Here is a 21280-nt window from a genome sequence, read left to right as displayed (position 1 = left end):
CAGTTATTCGTGTGCGATTGAATTCAAAGTGTGAGGTGAAATCGCAATAATTGTGATTTGGTGGGAGTTTAACTGTCACAAATATTGTATGGCATTGTTTCATGCATTTTCTTTGTTTATATATTTTTCCATAATTTACGTTCTTTAATATTTATTTAGTTTGTGCGGAAAGTTTATTTTAGTTTGTGTTGCACAGGGACATTTTTAGATGTTGCACATAAACACCTGCACAGGTGGGGCTCACACTAAAGGCCCACACCTGTTGCTAATTTGTTTGGCTCAACTCTGGTCTGAGAGGAAGATGCATGAAGATGTGACACTAATTATGTCATTTGATGATCGTTTTTTGATTGTGTTTTTGTGGAGTTTTTGTTTTCCTCAAGTGGACTCATAAGTTCATTCCGTCATGGTTATGTGCGGCCAGCGAGGTCCGTCTTACTTTTATTAGCATCATGTATATAACATATTGGCATGCCACGGTCTACAGATGTACTTGTATTATTTATGTATGTTACATTGTGTATAATATACCTTTTGTACAGTTTGACGTGTGGATTGAAGATATTGAAGAGAAAATAAATCCACCAGTATCTGAAGAACCATGGCGTTGTGTGTTACCTGGAGGGAGTGATAACGTAGATATGCAGACTTGGCAGCAGAAACTGAACAGTGAGGATGTAAAGCTAGGGTTTGTCGGGTGGAAGTATGATGCAGATGATTTATAGCACGATCAACTTCATCATTATTGGGAGAGTTGGGGATTCGTGGGCGGAGCTTGCAAAAAGCAGTAAATGAGATGTCAGTGGATTTGTTTGAGGAGAAATAATGTCAGCTGGGGGCCAACGTAAACAAAGGGTAAGAGTATTCCTTTTCTTCTCTGTTGTTGCTGTTTCATGTGTAATATTGTAGGAATTGTATTTTTGACAGAATAACATAGGGAGGTTCGGCGTGTGAATATCATGGAAAAGTGGGAGCTGGCATGGAGGGGGTGGTTCTGGGACGCTGGAACTAACCGCTGAGCCAGAGGTTGTGGGCCTAACTTGAAGAAACACCAGTGAAGGGAGGTGCCCACTTGATAACCCTGGTGATATGCTGACTCTTGCTGCTTTTGTTGAGCCTTCCCGAGGTGTTGTGGGCCTAACTTGAAGAAACACCAGTGAAGGGGGGTGCCCACTTGATAACCCTGGTGATATGCTGACTCTTGCTGCCCATCTATCTACATGCTGGGTTGTGACAGCCATTGGGTTTCTTCATTGAGTGTTTATCCTTATCGTTAGGGCACAAGTATCTTGTGTTTTATTATAATATAAATAATGTTTAGAGATTAAAGTCAACATTTATAAAGTCAGAATAAAGTCATAAGGTTTAGAGATTAATGTCAACATTTATAAAGTCAGAATAAAGTCATGTTTACAGATTAAAGTCAACATTTATAAAGTCAGACTAAAGTCATAATGTTTAGAGATTAAAGTCAACACTTATAAAGTCATAATGTTTACAGATTAAAGTAAACATTTATAAAGTCATAATGTTTACAGAATAAAGTCAACATTTATAAAGTCAGACTAAAGTCATGTTTACAGATTAAAGTCAACACTTATAAAGTCATAATGTTTACAGATTAAATTCTTTTTTAATAAAAGAAAAATTACAGATTAAATTCAACATGTCCATACTTGTTTCCATGCAGTCCAAACAGCTCTTCTCCTGGTCCAGCTGTGACAGTTCTCTCAAACCAAGGTGTGAGAGGCTATGAGGGGTGGTCATATTCAGACCAATCTTGGGGGAAAGTAAGGAAAGAAATATCAGTACATTTTACATTCATCCTAATAAAACAAATATCTAACTTTTCAGTTGAAATTCATCAAATCAAATCTATTTGTAAGGCCCGACAACACACGTTAATGTCCCCATGGGCCGGACACGTCTTAACCAAGTCAAGAAGAAACATCACAATAAATCAAGAACAAAACAAAACACCATGAAATCCTAAATAAAATTTAAAATAAATAAATGAATGAATGAATGCAACACAGATGCAACCAGACATACCCCACGCGAAGGTAAGGAAAAACTCACTAAAAACCTAGCAATAGGAAAAAATCACCACAGGCAATGTGGAGGGGAGAAACCTTAGAAGGGCCGTTTAAGGGGGGATCTCCCTTCTTAGATGTCGTTGATAGTAGTGTTGCTATAAAATAGATGTCGGTGATAGTAGTGTTGCTATAAAACAGGCGAAACACAGAAAGCCAAGCAAGAACCACCAGTCCTTAACCAGCTATACAGGTAGCGCTCTTTTCCAAGGCTAAGAAATTGGAGGTTGACGATGAAAGATTTTCAAAAGAACTGAAAAACACATGGGTGTAGGGCTGGGCGATATGACGATATTATATAAATATCGGGTACAGTTCATTAACGATACACTTTTTAAACGTATCGTGGATATCGTGATGTTTTGCCCAAGAGGATTGTGTCGCGTCAATCTGGTCCACACGTTCAAACTTTTGAACAGCGCCGCCCCACACACACTACTAGAGATGTTCCGATACCATTTTTTCCTTTCCGATCCGATTCCGATACCTAAGCTTTGGGTATCGGCCGATACCGATACTTATCCGATACCAGTGCATACATAAAAAAAATAAAAAAATAAAAAAATTATATAAATTATAAAACTTTTTTAATTTTTTTTAATACAGCTACTGTTTATATTTTAGTAATAACTATAAAGTTTTATTCAACAACAGGTGATTGTATAGATTAGTATTAGTATCAGTAATTGAAAACTATCTCAATGAGTTCACCCACGGAAAGGTTGTTGGCACATTAGTTCCACACAGACATTATTCGTTGCTGCACTTGCTTCCACAAGAAGGCTCCGTTTAGTAGCAGAGGCTCTGTTGTTGTGATTTTTGCACAATAAATATTCAACATTCTCTTTTGAGACTCCGCCTCAGACTCTTATCATTTGGCACTAAAAGCTAAACATTGTCGCCGATATGGCTGTCCGCAACATGTCATTAATTGTGTACGCGACGTGCAATTGTGCAATGACGACATTACCGTGAGCTAGGTTAGCTAGCATCAGAGCTACCGGTATATGGAAAAACTAACGTTACTGGTGACATTGTGATTTAACTTGGAATACTCCTTTGCCAACTTGCTGTACTTTGCTTGCAGGTCTGCAGCCATTATTGCTGGATGATTGAATAGCCCCAACTTTAGCCAAGGTAACGTTATGGCTAAACCTTTAACGTTAGTTAATGCTAGCTTTCGGTTAGCTGTTCAGCTAATGCTAATAACATCAGAGCTCCCCGTCAACAGCGCTCTGCCGGGACGATGGCATTTTAAGAAAGTATCTGCTCTGCTGTTAAAATGGCAATTGACACTTTAATTCACGGTCGATTAAGCACACGTTTGTTTTATAATGCTCACTCTGCGAGTAGGGTATATCTACAGAGCCCAACGTCCGCAGTGTTGTTGATAAATTACGTCATATGGTATCGGAGCACAACATTAGAGGGTACTCGCCGATACCGATACCAGCATTTTAGGCAGTATCGGCGGCATTTCCGATACTGGTATCGGTATCGGAACAACTCTACACACTACTGCATCAAAGTTACTACTTATGATAACAAAGGCATTCGTTTTGTGGCATTAACGTTATATAGTTACACGTTCAATAACATCAGCGTATTTACATAGCAACGTCCGAGGTCGACCTAGATAGATAGCAAGCATTAGTCGTTCATATCTCAGCCCGTGCTGACTCAGTTGTGCCCATTCTGCGGTCTGTTAATAAAGTTTTCAATCAGACAGATGTATGGAAAGGCTTTTATTATAACATTTGTTGCAGTAAAATCATTATGGCTCGTTTAGTCATCCTGCGAAGCTAAAAGCTAAACGTCGGCCGCGGGGAGCTACCGATACCGTTGTTGTTGTCATTGAGCTCTCGTCAAAATCAATGGCGGATATAGCGGAAGTAAAAAATGTATACGTGCTTGCCGATTGGTGCTAAGAACAGCAGGGCGGGTGCAAGCGGTGTGACGTAATTGGCAGACTCGACTGTCAATCAAAATTATTCTGTTTGCCGTCTGAATGAATGAAAACGTTATTAACAGATTGCAAAATGGGTACAATACAATACAGCTCAATACAACAACAGTGGACTGGAAGATGCAGACCAGAGAAAGACTTTCGTCTTGTTTACATCAGGGTCCCCCATTTTCAATTCATCATATTTCATATCTAAATCATATAATATCTCATTGCTAAATATATGCAATATATAATCTAATAATCCAATAATCTAAATCTAATATATAATGCTAAATGCATGGGTATTTTATTTTGTCTTTAATGTTAGTTTGCAAACTCAAATACTGTCTTGGTAAGCCTCATAATGAATTGTTTGGGGAAAAAAAGAAAAACATTGTGATGCGTATCGTGTATCGCCGAAAGGTCAGAAAATATCGTGATATCATATTTAGGCCATATCGCCCAGCCCTACATGGGTGTATATAGACAGATGCACTGCTATAGTTCTGATCTATGAATATACGCCTATGATATTGCATTTAATTTGATCCAGAACATCCAATTGGTTATTGGTGCAGGCAGCTGTTGTTTTTGGCCGATCAGATGTTTTTGTCTTCCAAGTGGTGTTTCCAGGGTCGCATTGGACAAACTAAGACCACGTCCTCGTCAGAAAGTACACTAAATTAAATGAAAATACAACTTTCTTTGTGCCAAAGGGTTTGTTGATATGTCATACATAGCCTGATTTACAGACAATACAAAACTTTAAAGGCGTTTTTCTCAAAATGAGATTTTATGAGTTTGTATTACACATAAAACAAAAAATCTCTATTTCTCTAGTACCTCTACACACCAAACTGGCCATGTTTCCTCCTATCCATATACCACAACTTTCTGTTAGAGGATTTTTCGATATATCACTCATCCAGATTTTTTGAACATTTTATAGAAAAATGTATGCGAAAAATAGATTTTTTTATGACTAGGGGGTCATAAAAGGTCATAAATCCCTGTTCGGGTGGCATATCAACAAATCCTCTAACGAAAAGTTACTTTTTTAATGTAGTAACATGAAAAACCATGAGAAAATATCTATATATCATCAAACTTTTTTTTTTTGTGCATTTTTCTCCTCCTGGATGCCACCTTGTCACTCAGCCTGGGTAGCCCACCGTACAGCACACCCCTAACACCAATACATGAAATACCCATTTTCCTAGTACCTAGATGGACCAAAACTTCCACATTTATTCATATCTATTAGGGGTGTAACGGTACACAGAAGCCACGGTTTGGTATGTACCTCGGTATTGGGGTCACGGTTCGGTACGAGTTCGGTACAACAGAAAAAAACTGATGGGTGGGGATCGGGCGTTGTGGACAGCGACTCCTACAGGTCGGTTGGTGCACCTGCGCAGTAGAATCAGGAAGTGTTGGGGGCAGCGTGAGCCTCCCACGTAGGGCTGGGCGATATATCGAGTATACTCGATGTATCGCGGCTTGTTCTACGTGAGATGTAGTAAATTACTATATCGTGAACATCGAGTATATGTTGTCACGTCGCGGCTGATATGAGACTTGCTTTAGTGCAGATCGTTCCTCTCATTTCATTATAGACAGACCAGCGCGGACCTTAAATTATATGCAATTGTAATTTCATTACACAGACCAGCGCGGAGCTTCAATGACATGCAATGGGCTAACGTTAGCTGATAAGTTAAACCATAATAGGCTAAGCTAACTAGCTTTAGCTCTTAGCTGCTAGCTCTTAGCTGCTAGCGTTAGCTCAGAGCGGACTCCACGACACTAGTTCCATTAGTGAGAAAAGGGGGTGGGTTATATTGACGACGCTTCATATTTATTGGTTATTCGTTTCTTTCATCCAGTTTCAATCTCCGTGTGTTCAACTTCCTGTTTACATTCGAGTATGACATCATCGCCTACGGCAGCTTATACGCTCAAAACGCAAACGCGTTCTCTCTCTATCTCTCTCTCCCCCTTCTCTCCCTCTTCTCCCCCTTCTCTCCCTCTATCCTTCAACTCCACTCCTTCTCTGTCTTCCTTTTTTCTCTTTCTCTTTGGACCTGAGATGTTAGGTTATCTCAGTATTCAGTAGGCATTGATGTAATACCTGAAATATTCTAAAATCATTAAGTCTGCTATAGTATAAGCCATTATCCCTTTGTAAGGCTTTGTGTGTGATTATTATTTTCTCACAGTAGTGTATGTGTGTTTGGCTAAAGTGGATAGAAAACACAGTACTGTGCAAAAGTCTGGCACCCAATCGTTTTTATATAAATTGTCTTAGATGTAAATACATTTTTATTAGTCTGTTAGTAGACTACTCTTAGTACATTTTCATTTAATTATTTTTTAAAGCATCTTCATGGTTTAATAATGGAAACATATTTTGCAGGGACTTATTATAATTATCATATTGGCATGACTGTATGCATCAAAGGGTTAAATCAAGCATTTTTAAGTGCTTTAGAGGAAATGTCAAAATATCGTGATATATATATATATATATATCGTGATATGGCCAAAAAATATCGCGATATCATTTAGAGGCCATACCGCCCAGCCCTACTCCCACGCGTTACTCCTCGCCACTGAGAGATCGAGCTGCGCAGGTGAAAAGATGCGACTGCTGTTACCTCAAGTACCGGAGGGGACTTGTGCTATCTATGACTTAGTCCACATTGCAGCCGGCTTGTGGGAGGCAAGAAACAGCGTTTGTGACAGGGGAGGGTTGAATTGCTGTGGTAGTTTGTTGATATGTCATACATAGCCTGATACACAGACAATACAAAACTTTAAAGGCGTTTTTCTCAAAACAAGATTTTATGAGTTTGTATTACACATAAAACAAAAAATCTCAATTTCTCTAGTACCTCCACACACCAAACTGGCCATGTTTCCTCCTATCCATATACCACAACTTTTTGCTAGAGGATTTTTTGATATATCACTGATCCAGATTTTTTGAACATTTTATACAAAAATGTTATGCAAAAAATATATATTTTTTATGACTAGGGGGTCATAAAAGGTCATACATTCCTGTTCGGGTGGCATATCAAAAAATCCTCTAGCAAAAAGTTCGGTATTTAATGTAGTAACATGAAAAACCATGAGAAAATATCTATATATCATCCATTTTTTCAAAATTTTGTTTGGGGTAACATGCAAAAAGGGTCCATTTTGAATAGACCATGCCCCTTTTTGGGTAATAAAATGATGCGACCAAAAATATTGTAATAAATTTTTTTTCTTTTTTTGACTATTCTAAACAATTAAGATGTTTGCAAATTCATCCTTTATAATTTTTTTCCCCTATCTAGGTGGGTGGTCTCCCCTTAACATTTAAGTGCTTTTGTTTTCAGGTTTGTATCTTTTATAATGAACCAACTGAGAAAGTGTGTAAATCACTAATAGAACAAAAACAACAAACTGTGTGTGTGTGTGTGTGTGTGTGTGTGTGTGTGTGTGTGTGTGTGTGTGTGTGTGTGTGTGTGTGTGTGTGTGTGTGTGTGTGTGTGTGTGTGTGTGTGTGTGTGTGTGTTAGGGCTACACGATTTTGGGAAATAATCTAATTGCATTTTTTCGGACAGATATTGCGATTGCGATTAAATTTGCGATTATAATTATTATAATTTTTAAGCAGCACCACAGAGGTTTATTGTAAAATGCGGCTTGAAAATGTTTCTTTTTACCTGGGAATCGATACCGGTACCCAACGGTACCATTTTTTCTGTACTTTACTCTCCCTCTCTGACGTCTAAACTTCACAACACACAATCTAAAACCCCTTACCGCCCTCTCCCAAACCGATCTTGTATCTCAATGGGACTTCCTGGTTAAATAAAAAAAAGAAAAGAAAATAAAAACAATATTGCGATTTTTTATTTTTTATCTTTTTTGCGATTTGCTAACTGCATCATTCCAAATCGCGATTTCGATTTAAAATCGATTAATCGTTCAGCCCTAGTGTGTGTGTGCGCGCTTGTAGTGCTCCTTGAATAAGATCATCACAACACACTAGGGGTGGAGCAGTTCACAAAATCGACGGTTCGGTTCGTATCACGGTTTTCGGTTCTCGGTTCGGTATACGTTGTTTTATATTTTAAAAAAAATGTAACACTCCAAAAATACCATACATCAACATAAGATATATAGCCTTTGACATCAGGCACATTATTTTGACAGTGACGGTTAGAGCTAGGAGAGATTTTGGTACAGCAAGAGGGGAGGCATTGCTGATTTAAACATGCTTCCTTTACATGTTTACCTTTAATAATGTTTGGCACACAAAGGGACTTTTTTTTATAAGAATTGAGAGGCCTACTACGGTATTTGTATATGTGACCTTTATTTTGAAAACCGTGTTGCGACGCAACCTTGTTTAAGATTGCGCTTTTGACAGTGAAATGTTCAGTTCAACTTAGCTCGAAGGAAAGACTCAAATCATAAAGGTTTAATTGACCTGTATGAGGCCATCACTCTTACGGTAGGACTTTGATTGTTTATAGAAGAGGAATGTAATACTATGCAAAAAGAGAAATAAACAGTGATTTTACCAGCAGTAAGTTGCAAGCCACTTTCATATGGGGAACCGTGACAATTATTAGTATTATCTTATTTGCATATTGTCTCGTTATTAGATAGATAGATAGGTTGATTGATCCCCAGAGGGAAATTTAAGTAGACAGTATTTAAGTATTGAACAACTTCCTAATAGTAGGCTACTCACCTAATGCATGGCTGACATTTGTTAGAAGTGTCCGTGTCCCCGCCAATCATCACTGCCAGATCCGACTTAATTTAATCGGCTATGGTCTCTTATCATCTCTCCACATCGGACGTAGTTGTCATAAGATGGTCTGATATCCGCTCCGTTCTTCTTGCAGAGCAAAATTTGCGGCTTAAACTTAATGCAATGCAATAGGCCACATTCAGTTTTGTTTCGATTGTTCGCTAGGAATTATGGGATTTGGTGTTGGATGTATGTCTACGCAGATGGGGATATGGTCTTTAATCGCACGATAGACTACAACTACCAAGTAGAATAGCGTGGCCCAGATTCACTTCACACGCAAATATTTTACTACTCGCAAGGTTGCCCCCAAACATTATTTCCCACTCGCACGGGCTATATTTAGGCTCAATATGCGATGTCCTCGTCGCACTGTACAGCCCTGGTAGAGATCAATAAGCTTAGCTTCCCTCTACTCCTTTTTTTAACATGTCAACTAACTAACTACATTGCTCTTGACTTTTTGTTTATAGTTTCTTTTTCATTATGATTGTTCTGTTTGACGGAGCTTGATACTGTGATTTGTTTGGAGGAATGTGGAGAATACATGTTCAAAAATAAACGTTTTCTTTCATTCATTCATTCATATGGCATGAAGCTCTGTGGCCCATATATGGATGTTGAATATGCATTGATCAATATTCCTTGTTTTTTATTACTATTTCAATGTTTTGGGGAGATTTATGTTTTTGTAACATTGCTGTATTGAAAGAAAGTGTTTGAGTAAAATTACCAGTAAACACACAGTCAACATGTAAACGGTAACCATGGCCAAAACATTTACATCATCTGAGTATACCTTTTTAAACGGTATCATAATTGTTGTATTTTTTATGTATTGTCATCACATTTACAGTTACATTTGTAGTCAAGGAGTAGGAGAACACATTCAGTTGCATTATTATCCATGGGATATTGGTTATAATGGTCATATTGCCAAGATTATGTACCAGGCGAGGGTAAAAATATGATGTTTTCCTTCATTGTATCTCCATTTACTCTGGAATGGTAATAGATGTGGGTTTACTTACACTGGATTCATATGTCCTACCTATGTTACCTATCAAAGGAGACCAGAAACATGCATAGTATAGGCCTTATTGTTCAGGAGCTATCGTGATTCATTTGGGGCATGTCATTTCAGACAGGAGACCTGAAAAATATGCTTGAGTAGTGTTATAAAATATGTGATAGCACACATTTGGAGGCATCTTTTCTATCAGTAGGGGTGTATACCTTCCCAAAAATCACTATGAAAGTTAGTCCCCCAAGATGGTACCCATGGTCCAAATGTGGGGACCTGGCTCACGGCCTAAGAAGCATTTTAGCATAGCATAGCATGAATGAATGAATGAAAACTTTATTTAACAGATTGCAGAATGGGTACAATACAGTACGGCTCAATACCTACAATTGTTAAGGGGATGCAGACCTGAGAAAGACGTTTGTCTTGTTTCCATCAGGGTCCCCCATTTTCAATTCATATAGACATATATGACATACATGACATACAGATAGTCAGTACTGCTACATCTATACATTTATGACATACCAGATTTGCAAATACAGTACTGTTTGTGATACAGAAGGAGTCAAGAAAAGGGAGTATATACATTTGACGTAGAAACTGTACATTGGAGGTTGGGTGGGGGGGGTTGGGTACATTGGGATATTGACAACCATACTGGGTAATTTACATTGGAGGTGGTTGGGGGGGGGGGGGGGGCGGGGGGCACACTGTATAAACAAGTAACACTGTACATTGAGGGGGGGGGGGAGGAGACACTGTACAAACAAACACAATTGTACATTGAACTATTGACAAAACCATACTAGGTAAATGACTGTACATTGGAGGGGGTTGGAATGATTGGGTTAGGATATTTACAGGGGCCAGTGTTGAATTGCAGTCTCCCGTAGGTGTCCCTTGAGAGAGGTTTTGAAAGTGGGTAGTGATCCACATTCCTTTACAGCTTTGGGTAGGGCGTTCCACATTGATGTGGCATAATTGCGAAACGTGTTTAGTCCCTTATTTGAGCCGAATCTGGGTTTGACATGATTTGTGGAGCTCCCTCTGGTGTTGTGATCGTGGTATTCACTGACCTTTGGGAAGTATTTTGACATGTACATGGGTACCTTGGTCGTGTAGTGTATCTTGTAGACCAGGCCCATTGCAAGTTGTTGTACTCTGTCGTCTACTCTAAGCCATCCTAGGTTGTCGAAGTGGGCAGGGGTGAGGTGGGTTCTAGGAGTAAGGTCAAGCAGTAGTCTGACCAGTTTGTTTTGAGATGTTTGTAATTTTGTTTTTAGCGCCTTTGAGGTGCTTTGGTACCATGAGGTGCAAGCATAGTCGTAGTACCCCTGAATGAGTGCTCAAGTAAAGCCGAAACTGGCTGAAATGCTCAACAGTTGAGATGTTCGGTCATTATTAGTAACGAGCTGAATAAATGCACATTTCTCTCTATACATAGAGTCGCACCAGTTTCTGACCTAACGTCACATATTCTCCCAAACTCATAACGTGGAAGTAGCGTAGTATAGCATTAGCATAGCAGCTTAGCTGTGGTAGCTGGTACAGCTAACTTACCTCTGGTCAAGGCCCAGTCTGGATGGAAAAGTGGCAGAATTTAAACGCCCAACAGATCAGATGTGCGGTCAGTAGATGGATCAAAGCAGATTTTACTGTAACAAAACGGAGAGGTCGACATGAAACGAATGTGCCTTTGTTTACTTGAACGACGAGACTCCAGATTCCAGAAATGACGTGTGGTTTAGTCAGAGAGTAGGAGGAGCTAGCAGCTACTCCCTTGATGAATGAATGAAAACTTTATTTAACAGATTGCAGAATGGGTACAAATTACAATACAGTACGGCTCAATACATACAATTGTTAAGGGGATGCAGACCAGAGAAAGACGTTTGTCTTGTTTACATCAGGGTGAGGGTCCCCCAAATAGTGACATTTATGACATACACAACGTATGAATGAATGAATGAATGAAAACTTTATTTAACAGATTGCAGAATGGGTACAATACAGTACGGCTCAATACATACAATTGTTAAGGGGATGCAGACCTGAGAAAGACGTTTGTCTTGTTTCCATCAGGGTCCCCCATTTTCAATTCATATAGACATATGACATACATGACATACAGATAGTCAGTACTGCTACATCTATACATTTATGACATACCAGATTTGCAAATACAGTACTGTTTGTGATACAGAAGGAGTCAAGAAAAGGGAGTATATACATTTGACGTAGAAACTGTACATTGGAGGAGGTTGGGTGGGGGGGGTTGGGTACATTGGGATATTGACAACCATACTGGGTAATTTACATTGGAGGTGGTTGGGGGGGGGGGGGGGGGCGGGGGGCACACTGTATAAACAAGTAACACTGTACATTGAGGGGGGGGGGGAGGAGACACTGTACAAACAAACACAATTGTACATTGAACTATTGACAAAACCATACTAGGTAAATGACTGTACATTGGAGGGGGTTGGGTTAGGATATTTACAGGGGCCAGTGTTGAATTGCAGTCTCCCGTAGGTGTCCCTTGAGAGAGGTTTTGAAAGTGGGTAGTGATCCACATTCCTTTACAGCTTTGGGTAGGGCGTTCCACATTGATGTGGCATAATTGCGAAACGTGTTTAGTCCCTTATTTGAGCCGAATCTGGGTTTAACATGATTTGTGGAGCTCCCTCTGGTGTTGTGATCGTGGTATTCACTGACCTTTGGGAAGTATTTTGACATGTACATCGTGACATTTATGGCATAGGGACATACATGACATACGGTGATACGGGTATATAGTACTGTTACATTTGTGACATATATGATATGCAAATATACAGTACTGTTACCCATAGATCCCTCCTGACAGAGTATATACATATGATGGGGAGTAGACTGTACATTAGGAGGGGGTGGGTGGGTGGGAGAGGAATATACATACGGTGGGGAGAGAATATACATACGGTGGGGAGGAGACTGTCTATTAGGAGGGGGTGGGGGGGTTTGGACTTTTACGGTGGCCAGTTTCCAATTGCAGCCTCCCGTAGGTGCTCTTTTAGAGCGGTTTTGAATGTGGGTAGGGATTAACATTCCTTTACAGCTTTGGGTAGAGCGTTCCACATTGATGTGGCATAATTGCGAAACGTGTTTAGTCTCTTGTTTGAGCCGAATCTGGGTTTAACATGATTTGTTGAGCTTCCTCTGGTGTTGTGGTCGTGGTATTCACTGACCTTTGGGAAGTATTTTGACATGTACATGGGTACCTTAGTCGTATAGTGTATCTTGAAGACCAGGCCCCTTGCAAGTTGCTGTACTCTGTCGTCAAGTCAAGTCAAGTAATTTATTTATAAAGCACATTTAAAAGCTCAAGAGCCAACCAAAGTGCTGTAGGCCTACAGTACAGTCAAAGCATAAAATCAATGTCCTATAAAATACACAAATATAAAAAGGCACAACAGGACAGGACAGTACATTCAGAAAATACGACAAGCGGATAGGGGAGCACACAGTACAGTATAGCACACAGGGGACAGAGGAGCACAAGAAGAGATACAAGAGGGATACTCTAAGCCATCCTAGGTAGTCAAAGTGGGCAGGGGTGAGGTGGGTTCTAGGAGTGAGGTTAAGCAGTAGTCTGACCAGTTTGTTTTGTGATGTTTGTAATCTTGTTTTTAGCGCCTTTGAGGTGCTTTGGTACCATGAGGTGCAAGCATAGTCGTAGTACCCTTGAATGAGTGCTCCTGCCAGAGTCTTCAGGGTATTCTTGTTTACCAGAGAGGAGATCCGGTACAAGAATCTAGTTTTTATATCCTATAATACCCTGAAGACTCTGGCAGGAGCACTCATTCAAGGGTACTACGACTATGCTTGCACCTCATGGCACCTCAAAGGCGCTAAAAGCAAAATTACAAACATCTCAAAACAAACTAGTCAGACTACTGCTTTATCTTACTCCTAGAACCCACCTCACCCCTGCCCACTTTGACAACCTAGGATGGCTTAGAGTAGACGACAGAGTACAGCAACTTGCAATGGGTCTGGTCTACAAGATTCACTACACAACTAAGGTACCCATGTACATGTCAAAATACTTCCCAAAGGTCAGTGAATACCACGACCACAACACCAGAGGGAGCTCCACAAATCATGTTAAACCCAGATTCGGCTCAAACAAGGGACTAAACACGTTTCGCAATTATCAATGCGGAACGCCCTACCCAAAGCTGTAAAGGAATGTGAATCACTACCCACTTTCAAAACCACTCTCAAAGAGCACCTACGGGAGACTGCAATTCAAAACTGGCCCCTGTAAATGTCCTAACCCAACCCCCTCCAATGTACAGTAAATGTCGATCCTAATCCTAACCCAATAATACACAAGACCCTCCTCTTGGGACCAAGTAAGGTTTCGTCGATAGTCCAATGTACAGTTTTGCTTGTACAGTTGTACAGTTCCCCCCCCCCCCCCCCGCCCACCCGACCTACCAAACCTCCTCCAATGTACAGTTTCTACATCAAATGTATTTACTCTCTTTTTTAGACTCTTTTTGTATCACAAGCAGTACTGTATTTGTAAATCTGGTATGTCATAAATGTATAGATGTAGCAGTACTGTCTATCTGTATGTCATGTATGTCATATATGTTATGATGAATTGAAAATGGGGGACCCTGATGCAAACAAGACGAAAGTCTTTCTCTGGTCTGCATCCCCTTAACAATTGTGTGTATTGAGCTGTACTGTATTGTACCCATTCTGCAATCTGTTAATAAAATGTTCAATCAATCATGTGTGTGTGTGTGTGTGTGTGTGTGTGTGTGCGTGTGTGTGTGTGCCAAGTGCGCCGTACTCCATGAGCGCCGCAGTGGAGGCAACCGCTGGTATAAGGCCAAGAATGACAAGCCCCCCTTCCTTCTTGTAATGGGCCAACCCATCAAGGTGTATTCCCGTAATGAGACCTACCCATACCTTGGCCACAGGTTTAACATAGCTGGAGAGTGGGGGGAGCAGGTCGAGGAGCTCACTACAGAGTTTCTCCATCGTCTACACCTGATTGACCTGTCCCCCCTCCCGTCATCATGAAGTTCCAGGCTGTGAGAGAGGTGGTTCTGGCTAAAATCCAACACCTTTTTGCCAATGTACACATCCCTCTCAAGGCACTGAGAGAAATGACAAACAAACCTGTTCAGCTGGTCAGAAAGTGGGTAGGCCTCAACACACACTCCACACGGGGCATGATCTTTCTCCCATGTGGAGAGGGAGGGCTGGGAGTCCCCAATGTCGAGTGGACCTACATAGCCACCAGGCTAGCCCACCTGCTCCACATGCTTAACAATGATGATGTCACCGTCAGAGAAATGGCCAGGGCCTCTCTCCTGCTGGATCTACGCAAAAGGAAGATCCCCCTGGCCACCGCAGACCAGAATAACTTCCTCTGCTTCAGGAAGAAAGACTCTGGGAAACTGGACTCTCGGGCCAAGGGCTTCAGGGTCTGGTCTGACTGGCCAGATCTCAATGACCTCTGCAACCAGACTGGAGTTCAGCTGAAATGGACAAGACCCACCAACACACAGACTGAAGTCCCTGTCTCTGATGAACTTATCACAGACCACCCCAGTGTGGTTGTGAAGGCCAACATCACAACACCGCAGGAAGAGACTGTCGAACTGCACAGAGACTCTGCAAGGAGGGTTCTGCTTAGCATGAAGCAGTCTGAGATCAGACAGCACTGGTGTGGACTCAGACTACAAGGAAAGCTAGCTTGTTTGGAGTTTGCTGACCACCCGGTCTCACACTCAGTGTATAAGAACGCCGCTGTTGGTGAGGATGTTTTAAAATTTACCATCAAAGCAAGACTGCAGGTATTACCCACTCAATACAATCTGTCCACTTGGTATCCTCAAACTCACAGTCCATTCTGTTTAAACCATCAGGATTCACAACACTTAGAATCCATTGCACACATAACAAACGGATGTAATGCATACAAACACCTGTACATCGCTCGTCATGACCGTATTGTGGACATTGTAATCACAAGCACTGGTTATGAGCATATTAAAGTATATGACAATAAAATGTTGCTTTTACACTGTTTGGCTTCAGGGGGGGGGGGGGTTGTTTTGATTGAGGGTGTCTGGCATTTTTGACAGGAACCTAAGTGTCAAGTATATGTTTCAGATAAACACACACACACACACGTACACAATGACTACACAGACCCCGTAGTTGCTTGCCGGTCAGGTTTTATTTTAACCGGTTAACAGCCTTTGTGGCCTCATGCTGAGGACAAGGCCTGCAAGTGAGGTGGGATGAGAGGAAGAGGGATAGTGAGGTGGGATGAGAAGAAGATGGATGAGGTGGGATGAGAGGAAGAGGGATAGTGAGGTGGGATGAGAAGAAGATGGATGAGGTGGGATGAGAGGAAGAGGGATAGTGAGGTGGGATGAGAAGAAGATGGATGAGGTGGGATGAGAGGAAGAGGGATAGTGAGATGGGATGAGAAGAAGATGGATGAGGTGGGATGAGAAGAAGATGGATGAGGTGGGATGAGAAGAAGATGGATAGTGAGGTGGTGTAAGAGTCAAATCTTGAAAAGTCATATTTTGAATATATTTGTATTTTATATATTTAGTTATTGCATAGAAAATGAGCAGTAGTTTCATTTGTAATGCTGTGGTATGCTATAAGCCATATTTATAATTTAGTTTCGAATTATTCTAAGAATGAATGATAAATGTACTTTAGATGTGTTATTGTGCATGTGTGAGAGTCTAGACTAGTCTAGGATGAGAGGAAGATGGATAGTGAGGTGGGATGAGAAGAAGATGGATGAGGTGGGATGAGAAGAAGATGGATGAGGTGGGATGAGAAGAAGATGGATAGTGAGGTGGGATGAGAGGAAGATGGATGGTGAGGTGGGATGAGAGGAAGATGGATGGTGAGGTAGGATGAGAGGAAGATGGATAGTGAGGTGGGATGAGAGGAAGATGGATGGTGAGGTGGGATGAGAAGAAGAGGGATAGTGAGGTAGGATGAGAGGAAGATGGATGGTGAGGTGGGATGAGAGGAAGATGGATGGTGAGGTGGGATGAGAGGAAGATGGATGGTGAGGTGGGATGAGAAGAAGATGGATAGTGAGGTGGGATGAGAAGAAGATGGATAGTGAGGTGGGATGAGAGGAAGATGGATAGTGAGGTGGGATGAGAGGAAGATGGATAGTGAGGTGGGATGAGAAGAAGATGGATAGTGAGGTGGGATGAGAAGAAGATGGATAGTGAGGTGGGATGAGAAGAAGATGGATAGTGATGGCTCCGGTCTCCGGTCTCCCCTCCATCCCCACCACCAACATGCGGACTGTTGCCGCACCCACCCTCTGGAACTCACTCCCCCCAAACATGAATGAATGAATGACTTTATTTGACAATATAAAAAATAAACATGTGACAGAAAGCACAGTCAGGATATACTGCCAAGGATGAAACACAAAAAAGCTCAGAGCTTATTTCCATTGTGGTCCTTGTAAGGGGGTAGGGGAGTGTGATGCTTAGACATGCATCATACAAAACATGACATCACAACACATCACATATACCATTTAACATTTATATACATAACAGACTCATACAACATGCAAGGGTGCCTTAAGCTAAGTGTCTAGGTTAAGTATAGTCCCTTTTGAGCCATGTCTTCAGGCTGGACTTGAATCTAACGGCATTGTCTACGATTTTCAGGTCACTGGGCAGACTGTTCCAATAGACAGCTGCTGAATACAGAAATGACTCCTTCCCCATACAGCTCCTGAATCTGACTGGCACAAAGTCAGTTGAGCTGCGCCTAGTTGGGTATGCATGGGTGTCCCTGATTTGATTGAAGTAGTTGTTGAAGTACACTGGCACTACCCCGTGCACTATTCTGTGAACTAGGCACATCCCTATCTGGTTTACTCTGTCTTCCACCTTAAGCCATCTCATGATCTCAAAGTGTGATGGGTCAAGGTGGGTTCGGGCAGGTAGCCTTAGTATTACCCTGATTAGCTTGTTTTGTGATGTCTGTAGTTTTATTTTCTGACTTTTGGGGGCACTGTTGTACCAGGAGCCACACGTATAGTCATAGTGACACTGTATGAGTGCTCCAGAAAGAATCTTCATCGCTGACTGATCTAAAAAATTAGAGATTCTGGCTAGGTATCTAGTCCTGTTATTGATCTTTGTAAGTGCTTGGTGAGCCATGCTTTCCCCTGATAAGCTGTTTTCCAGGACGCAACCAAGATATTTCACAGATGATTTGTCTGTGAGAACAGTATCTCCTATTCTAATGTTAAAACCTGGCGATTTTCTGAGACTGACCTTTGACCCGAATAGAATGGACTCAGTCTTCCCCACGTGGAGGGACAGCTTGTTGTAGCCTAGCCAGTCGCTAACCTTCTCTAGTTCTGCACTCAATGTCTGCTCAACCACTTGTTTGTCTTTGTGAGACACTAGTAAGGCGGTGTCATCCACGTATAAAAAAAGGTCACATGAGCAAGCTGCTTTTAGGTCATTAATATACAGGAGAAAGAGGAGCGGACCCAAAACACTCCCTTGCGGGACCCCGCACTCTACTGTCCGAGGACTGGAGAGTACTCCGTTTATATCTACCACCTGTTGTCTCCCTGTTAGGTAGGAACCAATACATTTCTGAGCTGCCTCATTAAAGCCTAGGGCCCTAAGCTTCATTAACAGGATGTTGTGATCCACTGAATCAAATGCCTTCCGTAGTGCTACATCCCTGCACTCCTTCAAATCCCAACTCAAAACCCACCTCTTCACCAAATTTGTTAATGACTCTGCCTGATTTCCCTTTTTCTTTTCTTTCTTTCTTTCCTTTTGATTATTATTTAGTTGTTGTTATGTTGTTCCCTGTTCCCCTCCCTTAGCTGCCCCTCCTGTTAAGTGCCTTGGGTCTCCTGAAAGGTGCTATATAAATGTAAGATATTATGAGGTGGGATGAGAAGAAGATGGATGGATGGATGAATCAGTAGATAGAGAGATAGCTGTATAAATCGATTGGCGGCGTGGAGGAATTTACCACGAGTAAAGGATGTACTCAGTCAATTGTAGAACACAGGTTTATTTAGCTCAAACAGCGTATCAAGTACAAATAGGTATGAGAGTTATTGCTGGATTACTCCAGGAGTGACAAGGCCTAGTAATCCCCCCAAAGAGCTTGGGAATCCAGTAAAACCTAGGTCTTTATAGTGGAGAGGAGAGGGGTTGTGCCCAGGTCAAAGGGGTTGGTTGGGTTGGGGAAGTGAAGGAGGGAGGAGGGGTGACGGGATGGTGGGCTAGGAGGGGGTATAGACGTTAGGGGGAATGGTAGACGATGGGAAACGTGTATTTGAGGGAGGAGCCAGAGGGCCTTCCACCACAGCGTCTACTCGGTCAGCCTCTTGAAGGACTGCACGGTGGGGCAGACGGCGCCCCACTCGACGGACTTGCGGTACTCGCCCTTCTCCAACAGGTACTGGCGCCCCTTGTAGTTGGGGTGCTCGTAGAACACCCACATACCGCCCAGGACCTTGCAGGAGTGCACCTCCCTCCAGTGGAACTTCTCAAGCACCGAGGGGCAGTCCTCGGTCGCCTCGTAGGCCTGGCCGGCGAAGTCCCCTTTGCCGTACAGCTGCATCTTGTACGGAGTCCCGCTGGCCTGGGAGCGGTGGGGTGGGGTGGGGTTTGGACAAGTGTGGTGGTGTGGGAGGGAGGGAGGGAGGGAGGGAGGGAGGGAGGGAGGGAGGAAGGAAGGAAGGAAGGAAGGAAGGAAGGAAGGAAGGAAGGAAGGAAGGAAGGAAGGAAGGAAGGAAGGAAGGAAGGAAGGAAGGAAGGAAGGAAGGAAGGAAGGAAGGAGGGAGGGAGGGAGGGAGGGAGGGAGGGAGGGAGGGAGGAAGGAAGGAAGGAAGGAAGGAAGGAAGGAAGGAAGGAAGGAAGGAAGGAAGGAAGGAAGGAAGGAAGGAAGGAAGGAAGGAAGGAAGGAAGGAAGGAAGGAAGGAAGGAAGGAAGGAAGGAAGGAAGGAAGGAAGGAAGGAAGGAAGGAAGGAAGGAAGGAAGGAAGGAAGGAAGGAAGGAAGGAAGGAAGGAAGGAAGGAAGGAAGGAAGGAAGGAAGGAGGGAGGGAGGGAGGGAGGGAAGGAAGGAAGGAAGGAAGGAAGGAAGGAAGGAAGGAAGGAAGGAAGGAAGGAAGGAAGGAAGGAAGGAAGGAAGGAAGGAAGGAAGGAAGGAAGGAAGGAAGGAAGGAAGGAAGGAAGGAAGGAAGGAAGGAAGGAAGGAAGGAAGGAAGGGAGTTGGGGTGGGGTGGGTGGGTGTGAGTTGGACGGAGATGGGGTTGCGGGTGGAGAGGTGGTTGGAGTGGGGTGGGTGCGGGAGGAGGATGAGAGTGGACATGCAGGAGAGGTGAGGAATGGAGGGGTTAAGGTGGAGGGTTGGATTGGGGGGGTCAAGTCGGGTGGGTGTTAGATGGAGGAGTGGGGACAGGCCATTAGGGTTTGGGGGGAGGGTTTGATGGAGGAGTTGGATGGATAGAGGGGAGGTGACATACATCGGGGTGTTGAATGAGAGGTGAGGATTGTGGATTGAAGAAGGGGTTGATGATATGGAAGGAAGGAACAGGGAAAGAGAAAGTTGTGAGATGTACCCTTCACTTGTGAATTTTATATAGTAAATCCATGGTGACAATTGTACATGTTATGTGATGGAAACTGGAAAGGCGATGCCAGTAGCAATCTGATTAATCTGAATCAACTCATATTTTACCAAGGCATCAAAGAAAATGTAAGTGTCTACTAGATTTTATCATGTTACCACGGATGCCCCATAGCTATTAATATAACTTAACTTAACTTAACTTAACTTAATAAAAGAAAACATTCTGAGAAGGTATCATGCATCTGGGCTGGATTTTTCTAAAGTCATAAGACCACCTTCATCACACTGAAAGCCAATCGGACAGGAACAATCTTTCTGCTTAGATATGCATCCGGTTTCTGGCTTGACACAGACGAGTGTTATGTGGAGACTGGACTCACGAAGTGGAGCATCTTGCAGGAGCTGACTCTGTCGTTGAGGCCCATCCAGCGCTGGTAGTCGGGGTACTCTCCCCTGGTCAGCACGTACTGGTAGCCCATGTAGTTGGGCCTCTCGTACGCCACCCAGCATCCGCTCTCCACCCGGATGGAGTTGCAGCGGCTCAGGTAGGAGTGGAAGTCTGTGCAGTCGCTGTCGCACTCGTACCTGCGACCCTGGTAGCTCTTGTCCTCGTAGAATATGATCTGGGGGAAGAGATTTTAGATTGATATAGACATAAAACTGACCCGGAGTAGGTTCTGTTTGCTTTTGTTATTTTTTTGTTACCACGCCGACATTATGG

General features: G+C 42.5%; 1 protein-coding gene across 1 annotated transcript; it reads right to left on the bottom strand.

The window, feature by feature from the left end:
- Window positions 1–19295: 19295 nt before the first annotated feature.
- Window positions 19296–21038, bottom strand: LOC311244438 (gamma-crystallin S-like; the record flags this gene model as incomplete). Its single annotated transcript, XM_084333947.1, has 2 exons — window positions 19296–19568; window positions 20940–21038. 2 exons carry the CDS (start codon window positions 21036–21038, stop codon window positions 19296–19298), a joined length of 372 nt encoding a protein of 123 aa, XP_084190073.1.
- Window positions 21039–21280: the final 242 nt, after the last annotated feature.

Source organism: Notolepis coatsorum (genome assembly GCF_963971535.1).
Source record: "Notolepis coatsorum genome assembly, chromosome: 1".
Lineage (NCBI taxonomy): Eukaryota > Metazoa > Chordata > Actinopteri > Aulopiformes > Paralepididae > Notolepis > Notolepis coatsorum.
This window is presented reverse-complemented; position numbering and strand designations above follow the sequence as displayed.